This window comes from Puma concolor, chromosome A2 (genome assembly GCF_028749965.1).
Source record: "Puma concolor isolate L17-30 chromosome A2, mPumCon1.1.hap2, whole genome shotgun sequence".
NCBI lineage: Eukaryota > Metazoa > Chordata > Mammalia > Carnivora > Felidae > Puma > Puma concolor.
Genome location: NC_141668.1, coordinates 18,876,802 through 18,897,462, shown reverse-complemented (window position 1 = coordinate 18,897,462; position 20,661 = coordinate 18,876,802). Strand labels below are relative to the sequence as shown.

At 37.1% G+C, this 20,661-nt stretch overlaps 1 protein-coding gene across 6 annotated transcripts in view; it reads right to left on the bottom strand.

Annotated features, from left to right (window-relative positions):
* CNOT4 (CCR4-NOT transcription complex subunit 4) overlaps window positions 1-20,661 on the bottom strand; it is a 148,331-nt gene that overhangs the window by 7,729 nt on the left and 119,941 nt on the right. For 2 of the 6 annotated variants that reach the window (XM_025929989.2, XM_025929990.2), the window contains exon 11: window positions 8,481-19,835. The exons of the other annotated variants lie outside the window; for them this stretch is intronic. In XM_025929989.2, the coding sequence (XP_025785774.1) occupies window positions 19,735-19,835 (101 nt within the window). In that variant the 3' untranslated portion in view covers window positions 8,481-19,734. Of the gene's footprint in view, window positions 1-8,480; window positions 19,836-20,661 lie in introns of those variants that run through there. 6 annotated transcript variants of the gene reach the window in all.

Here is a 20,661-nt window from a genome sequence, read left to right as displayed (position 1 = left end):
CATTATAGTGGCTGAGTGGGTTTCTTTCCTTTCTGTTCCTCAGTTTCACTGCAATGTGTTCATCATTATGAATTGAAAACTTTGCTACAGATAGCAAAACTGTGGGCAAATCTGCTCTTTGTAAGTTGTCACTGGTGGCAAGCTAATGAGTTTTTCAAGTTTGCATAAAATCTTCACCCCGAAGACTGGTTTCCAAATTGGTTTCGGCCTGCAAAACCATCTCAGGAGCCCCTGTGGAGAAAGTCGAGGGGACAGGGGACCAGGACGACCTGTCCTCCCCCATCTCCCCATCTTGCTTTTATCTATTTCACATATTAGGGTGCCATGTAAGACTGCATTTGAAAACCAGTACCTGCTGCTAACCATGAAGACAGAAGATCTGTGTCTAATGACAACATGAGGAGATAAAACACACAAGGGAACCTGAAAACAAAAGGCCATCCCAAGTATTTGTTTCCTCTACTACAATCTGGACCACCAGGTCAGGATTTACCGTCTCCTCTAGGAGGCCTGCCTCTCCGCATATTTGGCCTTAGGCTACTCTATTCTTACCTGCAACCCCTAGGGCGAGAGACCTCTTGAATTTCAAGTTAAACTTCTATCAGTGGGTCAAACCCACCCCAACTGGGCAATAGTCACTGAGTGTCCCAAATATGCCCATCAGTTTATTTTGCTCTTCAGTTTTTCAGCTTTATTTAAAAATGCTTTTGGTTATTCCTCAAAGCCTCAACTGGCAACCTGATCTTGTTTTCCTAAAAGCTTTTATCTTCTTTTACTGCTGTCTGCTATAGTTTAAAGCCAAAGGCTCCCTCCAGTGGCTAGGTTACTTAGTGAAACAAAGCTTTCTTGGTACAAGCGATTGTACATTTGAAATCCAGTTCCCACTGTGGTTACTCCTTGCCAGTTGGATTCTCAAATGTTCATGCATTTTTAGAAGGACACACACAGTCACTCCGTCTCAGGCACTCTACCCCCCTCTATAGCCCTCCCACCTCACCCTGTTACATATATTATTTCCTGTCAGTTTTGGAATGCGTCTCCAACAGTATATGATTTTAAGAAAGCCTAAACTTTCCCCAGCTTCGACATATCTCTAAGCAACTCAAATATAAATGACTTATGCTTGCCCTATGTGTTAAACCAAACTTTAAAGAGCCTACAAAATTTCTCCTCCCAGAACATGAAAGAGAGCTTTATCATATCGGCATGCTGTACTTTTTAGGTGAGCCACAGAAATCATTTCAATTTATTAACTAAGATTTGCAGGGAAAATGACTATTTTCTGAATAAATTCTTTCAGGTTTATGAAAAAATACTATTCTACTTAAACAAAAAGAACTGCCACTCAAATTTCTAGGATTATGCTTATTATAAAGCAAGGCAGACCAGTACTGCAGAGTGGATTTTCTGGGGCACAAAAAACTAAAGGATTTAATAGATTTGAAGGTAGAGATTAAACTAAGTGAAAAAATTCTAAGAACTCAAATGAAAAAAACTTGAGGGCAAAAGAACCTGAAAACAGTAATAATACAAAAACCAAAATTTATTACTACTAATAGAAGGAAGCAGAAATAACACACACAGGAGAGGGCCAGCTAAAGATGGCCTGGGCTTCCTGGACTCTGCTTTTACTTTGTGCCTTTCTCCTGGTCTAGAATGCTTTCCCGATCTCTTCAATTAATTTTTACTCAATCTTCCAAAAGTTTAAGTCTTTTCTCTTCCGCTCAGATCATTCGAGAACAGCACTCGTGGGCTGGATCACACTCACTGTGCAGCAAACTGTGCTGTGACACCAATGTGGCTGCTGTTCACCCTTACGTGTACTCACACCTCTCAAGTCTACTGCAAGGCCCGTAAGGGCACATTTTATACACGCTTCATCACGTTGCTCAGTGTCTTAGAAACATGATGTGCTTCAAGATATCTGCTCAATCAAAGACCGAACTTGAGAAGAGCTGAAAAATCACTTTCCCCTAGAAAGCTGGTTTAATTCCTATCTGTAGAATGCTATGACTCAAATCATTCTCTCCAAATAGATGCAAATCTTTCTGAAAGCAGGAATCAGCTAGGTTTGGGGGGCCAAAAGGCTTCTGTGCATGTAAACTGAGGGAAAGGAGCCACTATGATGACATGTTTTCAATAGTGCTTGAGATGTGTGTGCACTGGCATGTGCACTTTTTAAAATCCAATGCACCAAGATTAAATAAGGGTTGCTCGGATGACAATAAATGCTCTTCTGGTATGAACAAAGTCCTGTGGGCATTAAGAAGAAAATGGACTATTGTGCCATTCTGTGTGCAGGATAAACGGTGGTGAGCCGAAAAGCTCAGGGCAAGAGAAGCTGCTAGTGAAGAGGACTGGGCATTTATACAGAACAGAGAGTAGCAGGAGCCGCTGATCTAAAATACAGTAGAAGCATTTTGAACTACAAGTAGATGTGTTTTACACAATGTGTATGTAACTTTTTCTCTACTAGAATGTTCTGAAACTCTGTTTTAGGGCAGAATCGGATCATTTAAAGAGAACCAGGGGCGCCTGGGTGGCGCAGTCGGTTAAGCGTCCGATTTCAGCCAGGTCACGATCTCACCGTCTGTGAGTTCGAGCCCCGCGTCAGGCTCTGGGCTGATGGCTCAGAGCCTGGAGCCTGTTTCTGATTCTGTGTCTCCCTCTCTCTCTGCCCCTCCCCCGTTCATGCTCTGTCTCTCTCTGTCCCAAAAAAATAAATAAACGTTGAAAAAAAAAAAAATTTAAAGAGAACCAAAAAAAAATCCAGATGTTTGTCTTAGGAAGGATCGAAGGGAGAAGAATCTGTTTCTAAAAAACGGAAAAATACTTACGGAAAGATGTCTATATAGAAAGCTATATAGAGAATGAGAAAAAAATACACTTAAAAGTTAATGCAAAAGATAAATACATTCTTGGAAGCATTACAGCCTGGATTAGATGGAACGTGAACTAGGACATACAAGCAACAGAGCTAAGGGATGGGGAGGGACAGAAATCAAGTATAAGAAATCTATAAAATCTGAAAATTGGAAGCGTAAAGAAAAGCAGTCAAGTGAACACAAAACTGAGCACCAAGAACGAAGCACAGTGAAGAGACCCAAGGATGATTGAGAGGGCGTATCATCCAGGAGAGGGTATGGTGATCATCAGAATATGGTTTCACCAAGACAAATGACAAAACTACACAGACATGGGGGTGTGTAAACTACCCTAACACGTCTGAGATCTGAATCTGCTAGAAGAAAATAATCCTAGTAAAACTGACTTCCTGACCATCAAAGAACCAGTTGGCTATTGTGAACGTTAACACAAGCCTAAGAGTCTGTGACGTAATTTTAGGATTTACAGAAACAAGAAAAGAGAATAACTAGACTTGAGTTCCTGGATGGCAGGCATCCTGGCTATTTCTGCGATCACCACAGTACATTGCAATTACTTGTTTATGTACTGGCTTTCTTCTAATTCACTATGAGCTCCTCCAGGAAAGGGAGCTTGATTTAACCCTCTTTGCATATAGTGAACAGTTCCCGAACCTGGACCTCAACAGGTATTTAATGTTTCCTAACAGAACAGCCCTGAACATTTGCTTCCAGGTTTTTGGAGAAGACAGCTTTCCAAAAAAGGTATTTAAGAAAAAAAAAAAAAAGGATGGCTCAGGGTGGTCCCATGGTTATAGGAGGCAGTGATTCACAGGCCACAGAAGATGCCAAAATATGACTTTCTGATTATGCAAGAATAAATGATTCTAATAAGGGAAAGAAATTGAGGAGAAATCTAAAGGAACCAGCTGTTGCACTGGGAGAATCACATGGAATTAGGTTTGAAAATAAAGCTTAGAAAAGATGGATGGAGGTAAAAAACCTACCTGTATATAAGAGTGTCATAATCCTTGAGGACTAAAATCAGAATATGTAATGATCTGAAGCTTGTTGAAAATGCTGAAGGCAAGAAAAAGCTAAGTTTGGAACAGGAGAAAAGTAGGAAAAGCCACTGCTCAGCCTGATGTCACAACGCTAAGGCCCAAGAGAAGGCAGAGCTATGCAGTCCCAGCTTATTTTGCTTCTTTTCCATCTTCTTTACAAAAAGAGCACAATCCTCAAACCAGAAAGGACAGATTAAGCAATGTGAAGAGAACTGTAAGTTAGTAAAGATGCAAAGACAGTAGAAAAACAAAAAACAAAAAAAACACATTCACTCACTTTAAATGAGTTTAAAATCTTTAGGTGCAAAATGAATTCTATTCCAGGGAATTAATCCTCACAGATGTGATCACAAAACCACTGTTAAGTGCCTGAAAAGGAGAAGACGGCAGATTCTAGAAGCTACATGCTTATAATTAGTTCTTGGGAAAATTCTGAAACAGATTAGGAGCTGGAAGATTTCTTTAGAAATCAACAGTTTAACAAGCACTGCTCCTCTATAGCTTGCATTTGGGGCATTTTCCATGGAAAATAATATGTAGCATTTTGGCTAGAACCTTAGGTCCCTTCCAACTGAAATACACAGGAAGTTAAACTTTAATTTTGAAGCAGAACAGGTAGTCGTGGAGGCAGCTTATCCTGACAATTGTTTTCCACTGGAAATGTCCTCCTTCTTTGTCCCATGCTCTCTTTCTTCTACTGCCTGCCCAAACTCAAGACTTTAAAGCCAGCCGTATCTCCGTCCCACTGACACATCAATTCCATAAAACAAATGGAATAAAGTGATGAGAGCCAAAATGCATTTCCAGAAAGATCCAATCATATCAAAACAATTTATTCTCTGGATGGGCTTTCTAGGATATCCTAAGTATTATGTATCTTGAATTCAGCAGTTGCTGGTAAGTCTTCTGATGGTAATCTTTTGCGACAAGATGTGAAGTGTAGCACTGGGTAACAGCAGTGTTTAGATGACTTTTCACAGAATCTACTGTGTGTCAGCCTAAAAGTTTCTGTGATGCTATTCCATTGACAGTTGCATCAAAACCGGTTAAGATACCTAGGAATAAACCTAACCAAAAAGGTGAAAGATCTGTACTCTGAAAACTATAAAATGCTGATCAAAGAAAATAAAGATGACACAAAGAAATGGAAAGGCATTCCATGCTCATGGACTGGAAGAACAAATATTGTTAAAGTATACCACCCAAAGCATTCAATGCAATCTCTATCAAAATACCATCAGCATTTTTCACAGAGCCAGAACAAACAAACTAACATTTTTATGAAACCACAAAAGACCTAAAACAGCCAAAGCAATCTTGAAAAAAACAAAGCTGGAGGCATCACAATACTGGACTTTCAAGTTATAATACAAAGCTGTAGTAATCAAAACAGTATGGTACTGGCACAAAAATAGGCACATGGACCAGTGGAACAGAACAGAAAACCCAGAAATGGGCCCACAATTATATGGCCAATTAATCTTTGACAAAACTGAAAGAATATCCAACGGGAAAAAGATGGTCTCTTCAACAAATGGTGTTGGGAAAACTGGACAGCAACATGCAAAAGAATGAAACTGGACCACTTTCTTACACCAAAACAAAAACAAGTTCAAAATGGATTAAAGACTGTGAGACCTAAAACCATACAAATCCTAGGAGAGAACACAGGCAGTAATAGCTTTTTTGACATCAGCTATAGCAACTTCTTTCTGGGGATGTCTCCTGAGCAAGGGGAAAAAAAGCAAAAATAAACTATTGGAACTACATCAAAATAAAAAGCTTCTGCATAGTGAAGGAAATAATCAACAAAACAAAAAAAAACTAAAAGGAATGAGAGAAGATATTTGCAAATGACATATCTATCTGATAAAGGGTTAGTATCTAAAATATATAAGGAACTTATAAAACTCCACACATACAAAACAAATAATCCAATTAAAAAATGGGCAGAAAACATCAACAGACATTTTTCCAAAGAAGACATACAAATGGCCAACAGCCGCATGAAAAGATGCTCAACATGACTCATCATCAGGGAAATGCAAAAATCAAAACTACAATGAGATATCATCTCACACTTGTCAGAATGGCTAAAATAAAAAACACAAGAAAAAACAGGTGTTGGCGAGGATGTGGAGAAAGGGGAACCCTTTTGCACTGCTGGTGGGAATGCAAACTGGTGTAGCCACTGTTATGGAGTAAAACATTGAGGTTCCTGAGAAATTTAAAAAGAGAAGTACCTTATGATCCAGCGATTGCACTGCTGGGTATTTACCCCAAGAATACAAAAATATTAATTCAAAGGGACACATGCACCTCAATGTTTATAGCAGCATTATATACAATAGCCAAGATGTGGAGCCAACCCAGTGTCCACAGATTGATGAAGAAGTTGTGGTGTGTTTGTGTACACGTGTACACACACACACACACACACACACACACACACACACACACACACACACAATGGAACAATACTCAGCCATAAAAAAGAATGATATCTTGCCATTTGCAAAGACATGGCTGGATGAAATCTTGGCATTTGCAAAGACATGGATGCAGCTTGAGAATATTAATCTGAGCGACTTAGAGAAAGACAAATACCATATGATTTCACTCGTGTGGAATTTAAGAAACAAAAGAACAAAGGGAAAAAAAGAGAAAAGAGAGACAAACCAAGAAAACAGACTCTTAACTATAGAGAACAAAATGACGGTTACCAGAAAAGAGGTGGGGGTGGGGGGTGGTGTTAAATAGGTGATGGGGATTAGGGACTGAACTTGGAATAAGCACTGGGTGACGTATGGAAATGTATGTATGGATTGTTGAATCACTATACTGTATACCTGAAACTATTATTACATTGTATGTTAACTGGAATTTGAATAGAATTTTTCAAAAATAATGTTTCTGTGATACTGCTTCCCTTATCTTTGATTCCATGCTTTTTATCATGCTCACCCAAACCTACAGTTAATTTAAATATGCAAATGAAAGCAAATTGTAGAGATGGCAGAATCAGTAATAAAACAACTATTCAATTAAAAATCATCAAATTCTTCACACAAATGTTATTAATAATGTTACCAATAACATTTATCTCTTTACAATCATAGTTCCTTCATTAGACAAACTTGTAAGATGGTGATACACAAAGAGTATACTCTAACTACACCAAATCTAAACACAAAATTTAATAGGTCTGTACGTCCAGATTTTTACAAATGCATTAGGAAAGTACAGGATGAAAGAGCTCTAACTAACAAGTCATACGTATGAAAAAAGATCTAGTGGTTTTACTCAATAGGCTCATATTTGATATGACAAATGGGTAATGGATTTTCTAAAATGGTAACATTAAGACCATGTAAATAGATGTACAATGTCTAAATTAGCAATCATATGACAGGCAAATCGCAAGTGATAACCACTCTGAACCTCAGTTTCTTCACTTACAAAAGGGAGGTAATACCCACTCCACAGAGTATTTTTATAAAAGGACTTTGTAAACTGTTAAGGATTATGTAAATATGGGTAACAAAAGTAGTTTTAATGACAAAAATAGATCTGTTATCTGATCACATCTGGATTATTGAAGTGTGAGCTTTATGTTTTAAGAAAGGCATTCATTGTCCAGTCAAAATACGTGTCAGAGGTTGCCCTTAAAAGAGCTCTCTATTTAAGAAAGTATTGAGCTCCCCAAACGGCTCATCATTTACTCATGAAGAGTTCTGGGGGAAAAAAAATATTTTGTAGAGACATTCTGAATTGTATATATGTGCCTTTTGTAAGGAGGAAGATGTACAACTTATACACACACACACACACACACACAGACACATTTCACAAATGAAAAATTGGAAGTAAGGAAAGTTATTAGGTTATTAGGTGGCATTTAAAAAACTGTGAGAGTGTGTTTTGGGGGAGTGGTAGTGAGGAAACAAGTAAATGTCAGGAGCTGAGGTTTCCAGAGTTGAAAGACAAAGACGACAGTTCCGAGATAAAGAAGACAGAAGGAGAGGTCTGATCGTGGAGTGGTGAGGGAAATCAACACTGAAGAATAGCACAGCACAACCAAGAGGTAAGTTATAACTCATGTGCAATTGAATCTCAGTTAATCTTCTAAAAGTCCCCATGTAACACAAAGCACACCCAGGTTTTGCAGGCCTCTAGAAGTCATCAGACACCAATATCACTCTCTCAACCATTAGCTTTCGTTCAACATTTTCTGAATGTCTACTCTGTATCATTTTCTTTCCTAAAGGTGATGCTGTTCTGCTTGTTTGTTTTCTTTAGTGGTCCACTAGAGGTTGGCCATTCTGAACAAAGTCAGTGATAGCTTTTGATTGTTCAGCGCCAATAACACATTTTTATGGGGGTAGGAGTTCCTCTTCAGTTTGCATTCATAACCAAAGTATTTTGCTACCTATTATGCAGGCAATCCCCATATGGTTATGCATCTACTGAAATTTCTAAGATCTCTTATATTCATAATTTTCTAAATTAAAAGATTTCTAAATTTTCTAAAAGTTATTAAAAACACCAAACCCAGTTTTTTGTCCAATTAATTACACAGCTTACTTTTATTTTGACAATGAAGATCAGTCTCATCTCTTTCTGAAAGACGGCTCCTATCTTATGGATTTAAATCAAAGTCAGAAAAATTCCCCAAAAAAGACTAAAATTATCCATTTTCTGAAACATGATTTTAATTGACAAATTCTTCATAACCCAGCTATGACTTCATGCTTCGATTAGAAAGTATCATGTCAGGCATTAAAACAATAATTTACTTTATTTTTTAATTTCCAGGAAAAAAAATTCAGGAAATGAAATAGCTTTCTCATTAGTTTATACTAAAACTAAATGAAACAGATATGGGTATAGTCATGGTGATGATTATGGTGATAAACATTTCCAACCCAACAGATCAAGCAAGCACACATCTTTAAGAGTTCTTCCTCATTGTACTATTTACAAGCAAAGAGATGTTTGTTAAAGTTTGGGACTCTTTTACAAATAAATGTTTGATTTCCAAACCAAGCATGTATATTTTAAAATTTAGTGATTTTAGCTATACAAAATGTCTAATATAAAGAAAGACTATTTTGCTGTTTCCTCCTCTTTACCACTTATTCACATACTAGGGAAAACTAAAAACTTCTGTGTTTCCAATTCTCAAATGATGTCTCAATTTAAAAAGAATTAGTCTTAATAAGAACACATCCTTTCCGGATCTACAAAAGATAATACTCCTGTAGAGATTAATAATTCAAAACACCATGATGAATTAAATGACTCAAATGCTCACCACCAGTCCACTAAGGGGCCTTAGTTTAAAAATCACTTAAAATATACACTTATTTAAGTGTTCATCCTTAGCTATGATTTATTCTAGTTGGATTTGAAAAAGATTGCGAAAGATGGTCTTGACAGACCAACTCTCAATGTTGAGCCCTACGGTGAAGAAGGCAGGAAGCAAAGAAGATCAGATGAATACAGTTTCAAATTCAAATCAGAAACAATTCTTATTTCACCATATCCTGAAACCTTATACTGAACTAGAACTAACATCTTAGTGGAAAAAAATTTAATTAAAAATTACACATATTTGTAAAACACGGAATCGTAGTCATAAAGTCTAGAAGTATTAAATGATTTTTAAAAGAGCTAGAATCACTCAGAAGTTGGGGAAAGTGGATAATATGGTCTGACAACATCAAAAATCTTCTATCAATTCAACATTTAACAGTACAATGGTTGTTAGTCTATTCCAAAACTCAGACTATGCTTTCTGTTCAAATGTGCTGTTTTTAAGAGAGAAAGAAAAGAAAAATGATATATGATCACTTAAAACTAAATGCCAGTTTGGAAATGAGCTGAAAGGTGATAGACTGGTTACCGGGGAGGTAACTAGGAGGTAACTGATCACAGAGACTCTGAATAAACACTCAGCAGCCTGAGAGGGAGACAGCTTTCTCCTTTGAAAAGGGAAAGTTGAGGCCTGTCAGGGATCCTGTGGGGAAATCATACAGGGAGTACACATGAAGATCGAGCTGAGAACTCCCTCTCTAACTGCGAAAAGTTACACAGAGAGAGGATTTTCTTGTTTGGCCAAAGAAAGAAAAAACCTGGACAGTGAAATGAACACAAGGTATTGGATGAAGACTCATGGTGGTCAAGAATTAAAACCTGGAAGTGTGTTATGAAATAAAGGTTGCAGGAATGGATGTATGTATTTGGAAATTATGAGACCTTTGCTTATTTTAGTAATAGGCTTCATTCCAATCAACTCTCATTTAACATATAGGTGAGGTCTTTGGAGTTTACACATAACAGTATTGACTACACTAAAATTCAAGATATGTTATACCTATCCAGGTCTGGGAAAGACCACAGTTACATTAGGTAATGAATATTAATGGCTTGGAAGTAAAAGGAAACATACCTGGTAGTAAAGCTTACCCTAAGCTGGGGGTTGGAAGGATGCCTGCTAGGGCATATCTACCAGTAATCCGTATTTTTAAGTTTTAATTAAAACCTATGTTTTAACATAAGTGGAACAATGGTACGTAGCCCAACATTCTGCTTAAGGCCAGTAAGAAAACTTCCTATTTGGTTTGATGAAGTTATAACCCTGGGCCTCTTTTACCTTTAGCTGGATACTCAATGTATAGATGTAATAAAGAAAAAAATAACAGCTCCAGGGTGTAGGTCTTCTTACAAGGGCCAACATATAAAATAACAATGTTTAAAAACATCCCAGTAATGTTCCAGATCACTATATTCTGCTCCATAGACACATGATTTCAGTATGCAAGACCAGTAACAGAGTGTAAATGTTAGCACAGTCCTCGGGATAAGATCTCACCATACAAGGAAACCGCACTAGGCTACAAAAGTTGATTGCAGTCAGCTTTCCTGCATTTCTTCTTGGAGATGGTGATGGTATTATCATCTTTAAATCCTTGTGGAGCTTTCCCTCTGTTTCATTATGCTGAAAACAACAACCTCCTTGATTGAAAACATTATCAGCAGATATGCTATCATTTTACATGGTGTAGCATATAGTTCTTCAAGATGAGTCTGAGATGACAGCTTTAGTGTGAGTGTAGTACATCTTGGTGCCATTACTGTAAGATTTTTTTTTTTTTTTCATTCTGTCATATTAGAGATGTCACCAGTCTAGTGATCATGCATGCTGGTCCTTAAATGCTCTTTGGCACTGCAGGAAAATCCTAGGTAAATTTAATTCCACCTCTGTTTTACCCTTTATTTTAGTTCTCACATTGGTAATTAATTTAAGTCTACATTGAGAGTACCTGCAAGGTTATGCCCCCCCCCCACCACCCCCACTGAAGTTACTCCAAGATCACTGGGTCACATTTAATACAGGTTTCCACAACTTACAGGATTTGTGGTAACAGTCGTCAGTAGATGGACACTTTGAAAGACTTCATTATTTGCACTGACATTCACAGTTGAAAGCCCTTGACTTGCGAGTACTACTAAAATAATCAAACTGTAAGACACAACAAAGTTTAGAGAAGAGATATATTCTGAATCTTGAGGTTTTTTTTTTTCTCCTTGAGTTACATGTATGGAAGCAAATTCAGATGGTGAGGGCTAAGAGAACTTTAAATTGTTTTTAGAAAGTGATTATGGGCAAATCACAATCCTTCTGAGCCTTGTTTATTATTATCATTATTACTTAGTCTTTAAAAGGCAGATTGTTAAAGACTATGTCACAGACTTCAAAGCTCTGAAATTTATTCTAATACAAAGTTTTCTTACTATCCTTTCCTTAGGTTTTCCCAAAGAGTGTGACATGGGATGGGTATGCTTAGTAGTGAGAGTGAAATCTGATTAGAAAAAGCTATGAAAATATTTGTTCATATAAAATATGGCCAAAGGTGAGATGGGCACCCACACTGTAACCTCACTACATTTAAATAGGGTATTTCTTTAAAAATAAATTTAGAAACAGACTATACATGCATCATTTATCCCAAACACATGAATTAATCAGAACATAGCAGGAATAAATACGAAATGTAGCAGAAAAATGGCCTGAGACTTTTTCCTCTGCTACATTCACCAAGTGGATTGAAATGAAAATTACTAAGTATAAACCTACACACACACACACACACACACACACACACACACACTTTCAAGCTCACATCCATAGAGAGAGCTACACTTATAGTATACCTTTGCTAAGCAAACCTTTTCTTACATAACACTAATCAAATGTCACAAAGACACAGAGATTATTATTGCCATTTGAAAACTATTCAGACAGGTGCTTCAAACCTTTTTACCTACTCAGGAAAACATGTACACTAAAGCACTTTTACCTACCAGCTCCTTGCCTTCTTCCCCCTTTTGAAAGGGCAGTCTATGAAAGTTGCTCTACGCACAGCTTAGGTAATACTGTTGTGAAGAGTTATGGAGTATTTGAAGGTTTAATATTTGCTTTTCGGCCTATAGGGTAAAACACCAAGTCTACTAGATGAGATGCACACAGCCCCACAAGGAATGGTCAAAATTCTCACAGCTGGAGTGCGTTATTTTGCTATTTTAACACGGAGATAAAGAACAGTACTGGACCACTGAATTGTACACTTTAAAGCAGTTCATTGTATGTTATGTGAGTTTCACCTCAACAGAACAAAAAAAGGTACTGGGTGCTCTAAAGGCTTTATAAATTTTATGGGGGGGGGGAAGCTTTTGTCGTGTTGCTTTTTTAAAAGAGCACAACAGTGGGCCTGGGTACCAAACACGAGCTGGAGCAAAACCACTGTTCTAAGCACGGTGCTTTCCTGGGTCAGTTAAAGCTTCCAGGAACCCTTCGAATAATCATAAAATGTCAAGTGGACTAAGAACAAAGTAAAGTCAATGGCTGCCTTAGGAAGTATGGTCTGAAGGAACCTGGAGAGAATGGACTGGTTCTTTCAGTACAGCTATTTCCAGCTGTTTCGTGGAACTTCCAGGTACTTCAGTTCAATTCTCAAGTAGCTTAGATTGCTTGGGCCTGTCTTCAGTTCTAGGTAACTAGCAGTTACAGACTAGATTTCTGTGGAACTCGAACCCAGGGTAGATGCTCTAAAACACTATGGAACAGAACAGATTCCCCTTATGAACTGAACTCTCAGGATAATTCTTTGGGAAAAGCTCCACTGGCATTAAAGCCTGGTATATCCAGCAATATATGGTTGCTAAGAATAATATTCGTGGCAGCAAATCACAGGGCAGAAAGAAGATCTAAGCAGCAGTGGCTTCTCGATCCATCAGCACAGTTTCACAAACAGTATTTCTGAGCAATGATCTGCCCTTTCAGGTATTACCACTTTTACATGTCATAGTTGATATTTCAGCTGACATACATGAAACAAGTCCAGTGATGACTTAATGAAAAATATTTTAATGTCAATAAATTAAGAGTGCTTCCAAGCTAGGCGTATTTGCTATTAATTAAATGAGGGAAAAATGTCATTTATCTCTATCTCCATCCCTATTTCATTATTATCTTCAGCAATTTTTCCTAAAGGTCACATCTAAGTGTACAAACCTTAAAAGTAGATTAGTTCAGTAACTTGCAGGTTTATATCTATTCACATAGCATATTCTCTTGAGGGGCAAACTGTCAAAATGCTTTTAATAATCTTCTATGATAAAGTTCTGAATTTCTTTGCTACTCTTCAAAAATATAGTACTTAATTCCAATCTGCTATATAAAGCAGAATGACCCAGTACCACCAAGTAAGAAGAGAAACCTTCCCTATGTAAGTGGAAAGCTGGTTCTTTTCAGTTTTGCACTTGGGAGAAACTAGCTTACACTTGTAACATGGGCTCTTCAACTCTGCCTCATCACATGCCACACCCACTGCCTCTAAATCTTCCACAGCATGAAACAGGTCTACTATCCCTCACACTCACTGGGCTCACCTATACCTGTCCGGTCTCATCCCTGGCTCTTCCCAAGCCTTCCCCTACATTCTGCTTCCACACCCTGCTGTGCTGAGGAAGAAACGTTTATTCCATTGTGGACGTTTTCCTTCGGGTCACTGACTTACAAAAACCTGACCCAGGATTCACCAAGTGGTATCACGCTTTCTCAGTTCTCTCTCATGCAGTCTGCATTCTTACTCTCAAGAAATGACTGGAAGAAAAGTGAGTAGATAAGAGATCACAGGGGTTGTGAAAGCCAGCCACCTTTCCAAAGGGGGAATGTTAGACATTTATCTACCACCCTTTCCTTGGTTCGCACTCACCGCTCAATACTGAATGGTCATCATACTGACCACAGTCTCCTAATCTGTCAGTCCCTTAACAACACTATGCCTGTTCTTTATCCTCACCAAAATCTAAAGTCACTGAACTCCCTTCAACACCCTCACACCAATGGTTCTTTTCTTCTTGACCACAAGATTAGGTGTTTCAATGATGTCTTCTTTTCTTTTTAAACTTTTATTATCTATCTATCTATCTATCTATCTATCTATCTGTCTGTCTGTCTGTCTGTCTGTCTGTCTATCTATCTACAATCTTTAAGTAGGCTGTAGGCCCAATGTGGGGCTTCAACTCATGACACCGAGGTCAAGAGTTGCATTTTACCGACTGAGCCAGCCAGGCACCCTCAATGCTGTCTTCTTGAATCTTTGTATCCCTTTCTTCTTCTTTTAACCAAACTTTCAATATTTGCTTTGTCTATCCTTGATGCTTTGTGCACAACCAGAGAAACATACAAGACCATACCTATTTGAACTCTACAAGTTTTAAATTTGATCCTTATCTTTACTCAGCAATTCTCGAATTTCTCTTTGATGCACTTCTAGGCTTATTCTTACAGATTTATTTGACCGCCTTTCTTTACAGAATCCCGTATCTGCTCTTCACTCCCATTCTCGCACACCACGCATTCAATAATTACTGATCTGAGTCCTTTCCTCTATTCTCATTTTCTCTAATCTTGCATACTCTCTGCTAGATTTTTTGCTTGTTCTTACAGAGAACAAGGCCCTCCTCTCTGAAGCTAAACCTATAACCTAACCTCATCTCAGGAACTTCTCTCTTCCCAGCACTACCAAAATCCGTAATCCTAATGGATTGGCCTACCTTCTCCTTAGCACTGTCCAAGTCTTCCTCTCAATTGGCCCTTTATGTTTTGCTTTGGAATATTTATCCACCTTATCTGCAAGCAATGCATTCTAATACCTACCACCCATCTAATAAACATCTTATTTTTCTCCTTCCCTTAGTTACCAAATGTCTTAAGTAAGTTATCAATAATTTCTGTATCCATATCCTTGACACTTCCTCATGAATCCTAGGAATCTGGCTTCCATCTGTACCTTTATGAAAGGTACATTTTAAAGACAAACCTGAAGGACTTTTCTTAGATTTCATGTTTTCTGGCTTCTAATTCATAATTTCTTCTCCATTCTTATACTATTACTGTTCTAATCCAGGCCATCTTATTTGCACTGGCCAGCAATAACATACTAGAACATTTTCTTCATTCCAAGCAAACACGTTACCAAATTAATATTCTTAAAATGCTACAATCAAGTTCCATCTTTACCAAAGAACCTATAGTTCTCTACTATTGACCATATCCACATCTGAATTGACTATTCTTCCTCGTTTTCAAGGCTCTGAGCACTTACTCCACCTCTCCGTATGACCTGTACACTTCAGACGAGTCCATCTCCCTACTGTCCTTCTCTCCTAACCCCTAGGGACCACTCCAATCTCTGTCCCTGGTTCTTTGTTCATCTGTTCCCATTATTGTATTTCCCCCTTCCATTATCTACATTTCAGCCATCCTTCAAAATCAAAAAGCCCCATACTTTTTTAGTGAAGGCTTTCCCTGAGCCAGCTTACATTAACTTCTTTAATTCCCATTTCTCCTTTTGTATCAGCATGGTGTTTGGTTAGTTCACTAAACATTTCATGTGTAAATACCTGCATATATTACTGCCATTTACTCAGCACAAGGAGACAATGTAGTAGGTACTCATTCAGATACAAAGGCTGAGTGAAGCAAGACACAGCACTAAGGGCAGAGGACTTGACACTGGGTAACTGGTTTCGGACCATATTTTATAGAAAAAGACACAGGTATCATTGCTTTGGGCTATCACCTCTTGATAAGATAATCGTTCAAAAAAGTTATTGTGCTTTCAACTGTATGGTATCCATCTCTTAAAGCCAATTAAGCAAATTTGGGGAAACTTCAAGATCAAATAAAAAAATTTAAAACCTTGTAACTCAACGAGATAAAACATCCCCCAGTTTTTAATGTATGCACATATAACAGAGTGGTCTTCATTTTAAGATTTCTATGCACCTGCAATTCATTCCTTTTTCTTGGCTTTCTGAGGCAATGCCTCTGTGGGAGTAGCTCCCTATGGACCTGTATCACAGCAAAAGAGAGCTCTGGCAATCCTGAAGGTGCTTGGAACACAGTACAAATAGGAGCCATGCCAGTAAAAATGGGCACAGCCACAATGCATTCAAGTGTTTTCTTTAAAAGAACATATATATAGAAAGCTCTACTTAACACCCAGGACACTAAGAGTTAGAGACATGAGCATAACATATATGACTAAGATACTTAAATTAGAATCACGAATGTATGTCTTCCCTAGTAAGATTTTTTTCACTCCTTCCAAATTATTGTCTATTTAAAAATTTCAGCTATCAATATTTAATACCCTTTGTTGCCACTGTCAGAGCAATGAATAATAAAATGAGTCTTGGCTGCTATGGCTGTTCTCATTGTTATATTAAGAGCGGACCCTATAGAAACCATTTGAAATAAAACTGTCACTAGACTGTTATCCTTGACGATAGGATCTGTGCTTCATTCAACCTTGTATCCCTCAAGACCTAATTCAGGTCACTACACAGAATAGGCACTCAGATATTTGATTAATACTCTGTTGAAATACGAGGAGAATATATAAAACACCACCTGGAAAAACAAAATGCAACAGCAGAATGAAAAGGAAAAGTATTAATCAGAAAGTATTTTCTAATGGAATCTTTAAGAAAATAAAAAGAGGCACTTGACATTCATCATGACTTAAATCACTCACTCCAGGTCTCTATTTCTTGCAGTGGCACTAAAACCATTTCAAGTTAGCAGTTCTTAACTTTTCTTTGGGGGGGGTGGGGTGGGAGGAAGTGTCACCAAACCCTTTATAAATCTGTAACTATGGATTTTCCCTCCAGAAAAAAGTGGACAGCTGTACACACATACAAATTCCTAACTTTGCTAGTACATTCAAAGGGTTCTGAACTCTGGCTTTAAAAACTCCTGAATTAAGAAACAGACTAGTAATTTTTTAAAAGTTAGGATGTAAAAGCGTAAAAAGCTTCCCTTGTGCGTGACACAACAATTATGCAGGAATTTAATAAAAATTAATCTGAAGCTTTTTAGAATTTTTCATTCTTTACCATCATTTATTTGGTTTCATCAATTTACTTGCTATGTCAAGCAGTACTTTCTCCTGTGTTGTCATTTCTTCGTGCTTTAACAGAATTCATTACAACTTGATTTCAAGACTTCATTTAAAAAAAGAAACATACTATATGGAATATTAAATAAGCAAAACGGTGAGGCTTATTATTCTAGGTTTACAAGGTCCTGAAATCACAAAGTTAAAGGATAATCTTCAGCTATTCAATGTGAAAATATGTAAGCTGAAGCCTAAATGCCCAAGAAGCATTTTCCTGATGTATGGTGTGTGTCAAAGTGTAGAGGATACAGAAGCAAACCGGAGAGAGTTCTGGGTCCTAGCAAGTCTAGACAAACCACCTGACACTTTTTTGGACCTGGCTAGGAAGGAGAAAGGAGAGAGAAAGTGACCACAGGAAAGAAGCATTGTTTAACACGTGTTATCTCTCTCTCAACACAGAGAAGTAAAAGTAAATGGGAGCGAACCATTTGTCTTTGTAAGAAGATCCAGGCACTGAAAGGCTTGCACTGAGGGCTGGAGAAAGCTAGGTACTAGTAAGTTTCATTACAGGAAGCCCAAGTTTGTTAACAAAGCCTAGAAACCTTGACATCACAGGAGACAGTAAGTGGATGTCTTGACCTCTTAGAGCAAAATGGAACCATGATTAACTCATGATAAAAGGCTTCTAAGAAGGCTACAATATTTTATTTACATTTTCTATATTTCTTGTAATGCTGCCCTAAAATCACTTCTGAATAGAAATTACAGATTGTCATTTATGCAGAATTAAAAAAAAAAAAATTTAAATGGCTAGATAGTTAGCTGTTCCTACACGCTCAGTTAACCAAAGCGAAGGTTAACTAAAAACAGATTTTAGTTTACCTGCTATACCTGAGGACAAAACCATCTAATTTGCTTATTATGCCTAACAGAAAATAATCAGACTTTATATGAAGAGGTACCCTTGAAAACTCCAACATGATATTAAGTATCACTTCCTAATAACATGTTTTAAAATTATTATTATTTTAAATACTTAGGCTTCCTTTTTTGGTATTCATGTTACTCTTTTAATACTTTTCAAAAAATAAAGGCATAGCTTTTATCACAATTGTTTTCTGAAAATGTCAAAAAGGAGAGCGGACTTTCCCCTTTCTTTCCAGATGCTTCATGTAGGCAGAATACGGTCATGTTTTCTGAATCAGTTTCTGTTCACCGCTCAGAATTTAATTGTTTATTTTCCTTCATTGTCAGCTTTCAAACTAGGTCAAAAAAGTGTGCATTATCCGAAAACATCACTTCACATTATGTCCTAACAGAGTATGCCACTATACTCTGAGACTAAAATTTCCTAGGACAAGTCACATGGCCTAATTTTAGAGGCTCCTCAATCTCTTCTCCTCCACCTTAGTCTCATTCTGGCCAGGTACTTGTAACAGAGCTTTATTATCACATTTCAATTATTAAACAACGAAGTTTCAAACAGGTATCTCACAGAACTACCAGTTAGTTGTTCCACAAAAACGTCACACTACTATGGTTGCTTCTTACATACAATGTTTACCCCAAATTCAAGTTTCTGATAAATCGACTGTAAGTTGAAATTCTGTTTCTGAGGCATTTCCTGGTGTACTAGGCAGTGCATTAGAAAAGAGATATTGCATTTAGTCTATAATAATTATCTTTTAACCTTCTGTATATAATTAACAACCATTCAGAAAGAAAGTGCAAATGTGCAAATGAGAGACAACAAAAACAGTTTCTAAACACGTAATGCATTCATATAGGATATAAATCCATACAACTAAAAATAAATGCTGACAACATCCTTCTGAGCATTAAGCGACACCACCAGTTTTGTGTTGTATGTATTCTTTCTTCTCAAGTATTCAAAGAAATGCAATAGACATTATCTTCTTAAATTTTCAAATTTTTCATGAGTATATTAGGATATTACCATTTTTTTCACAAATCAGAAAACAAGGAACTACCATTATCTTTGCATAATTTCAATAATAGAGCCAAAATAAGAACAATTCTAGCTAATCTCATCTGGGATCTTAATTAGTACTACAAGTTTATTTGTGTGAGTTAAAAATAGTATCACTCATGAGAAACAATGCCAAAATTATTATGCTAATAAATAGTGTTAAAGGCCTAAAGAAGAAATACTTTAGCAACTATGAGGTAACACACTAGTTGTAGGCATGAGGAACGTTTATATTGGCTCTTTTGGGTGTATACATTAAATGCGAAATCAGAAAGGAATCATGCAAAAATCCGGTTGCCCATGCAAGCACCCCAGAGTCTAATCCTCTCCTCTCAGTTCTGTTGTCAGGCCACAGTAGTGTGGAGACTTGTAGGCTGCTGTCCTTGTTGTAATGAATGGGAAGAGGCTGACAGTGGCATGGTCGAAACCTTCACCTCTTCTTCCCCTGTGGAAAAGTCAGTCATGGTCTAGTTATGGGTGACTAGATTTGTTAACAGTCCCTTTAAAAATGATTTCAATATTTGGAATACTGATACATATATAAAATACATGCTTAATGGCTGGAATCTGGGTGTGAAACAAGACATGAATTTCAAAATATAAACTTATCAAGTACCTAGAAAGTAGTTACACTGTAAACACACCCTTCAATTTAATACTATGTCAGGTATAAGAACAAATATAATAGATTTAGGACTATAAATAGACAAAAAGGAAAAAAAAGAGACCAGGAAAGCCATTCTTTTCCAAGCCAATTGGACCCCCTTTAAATTCAGATACTCCTCTAACAGTAATAGAATTTTGTGAAAAAAATTAAAAATAAATTCACAGATGTGAAAACATGATTTTTAAAAGGAAAAATGACAAACCCATGTTTTAAAGGCAGAAATTATGTTTATAAAAAAGAAATAAAAAGATACAAATATTAACTCAGCAAATTACCATATAGCATCTGAATATTCAATGTGCACTTCTGAAGTAATGAGAAAATAGTGAAATGCTAGTAATACAATGATCCAATTGACTGAAAGCAAAGATGACTACTTCTAGGTCAGAGAACTATACATGAAATGAGATCAGTTCTCCTAATTATAATTGATAATTACTGTACAAGTGACTTTGTTTCACACATGACTCAAAATTCAATCAAGTCACTGCTAAAATAGCTAATTCAGTAACCATATTTAAAGAAAAATGTCCTCTCACAAGTAAAACTGAATGCACAAAAACATGAAAAAAATCCAATCCTAAACAGTTTCAAATATTTTTCT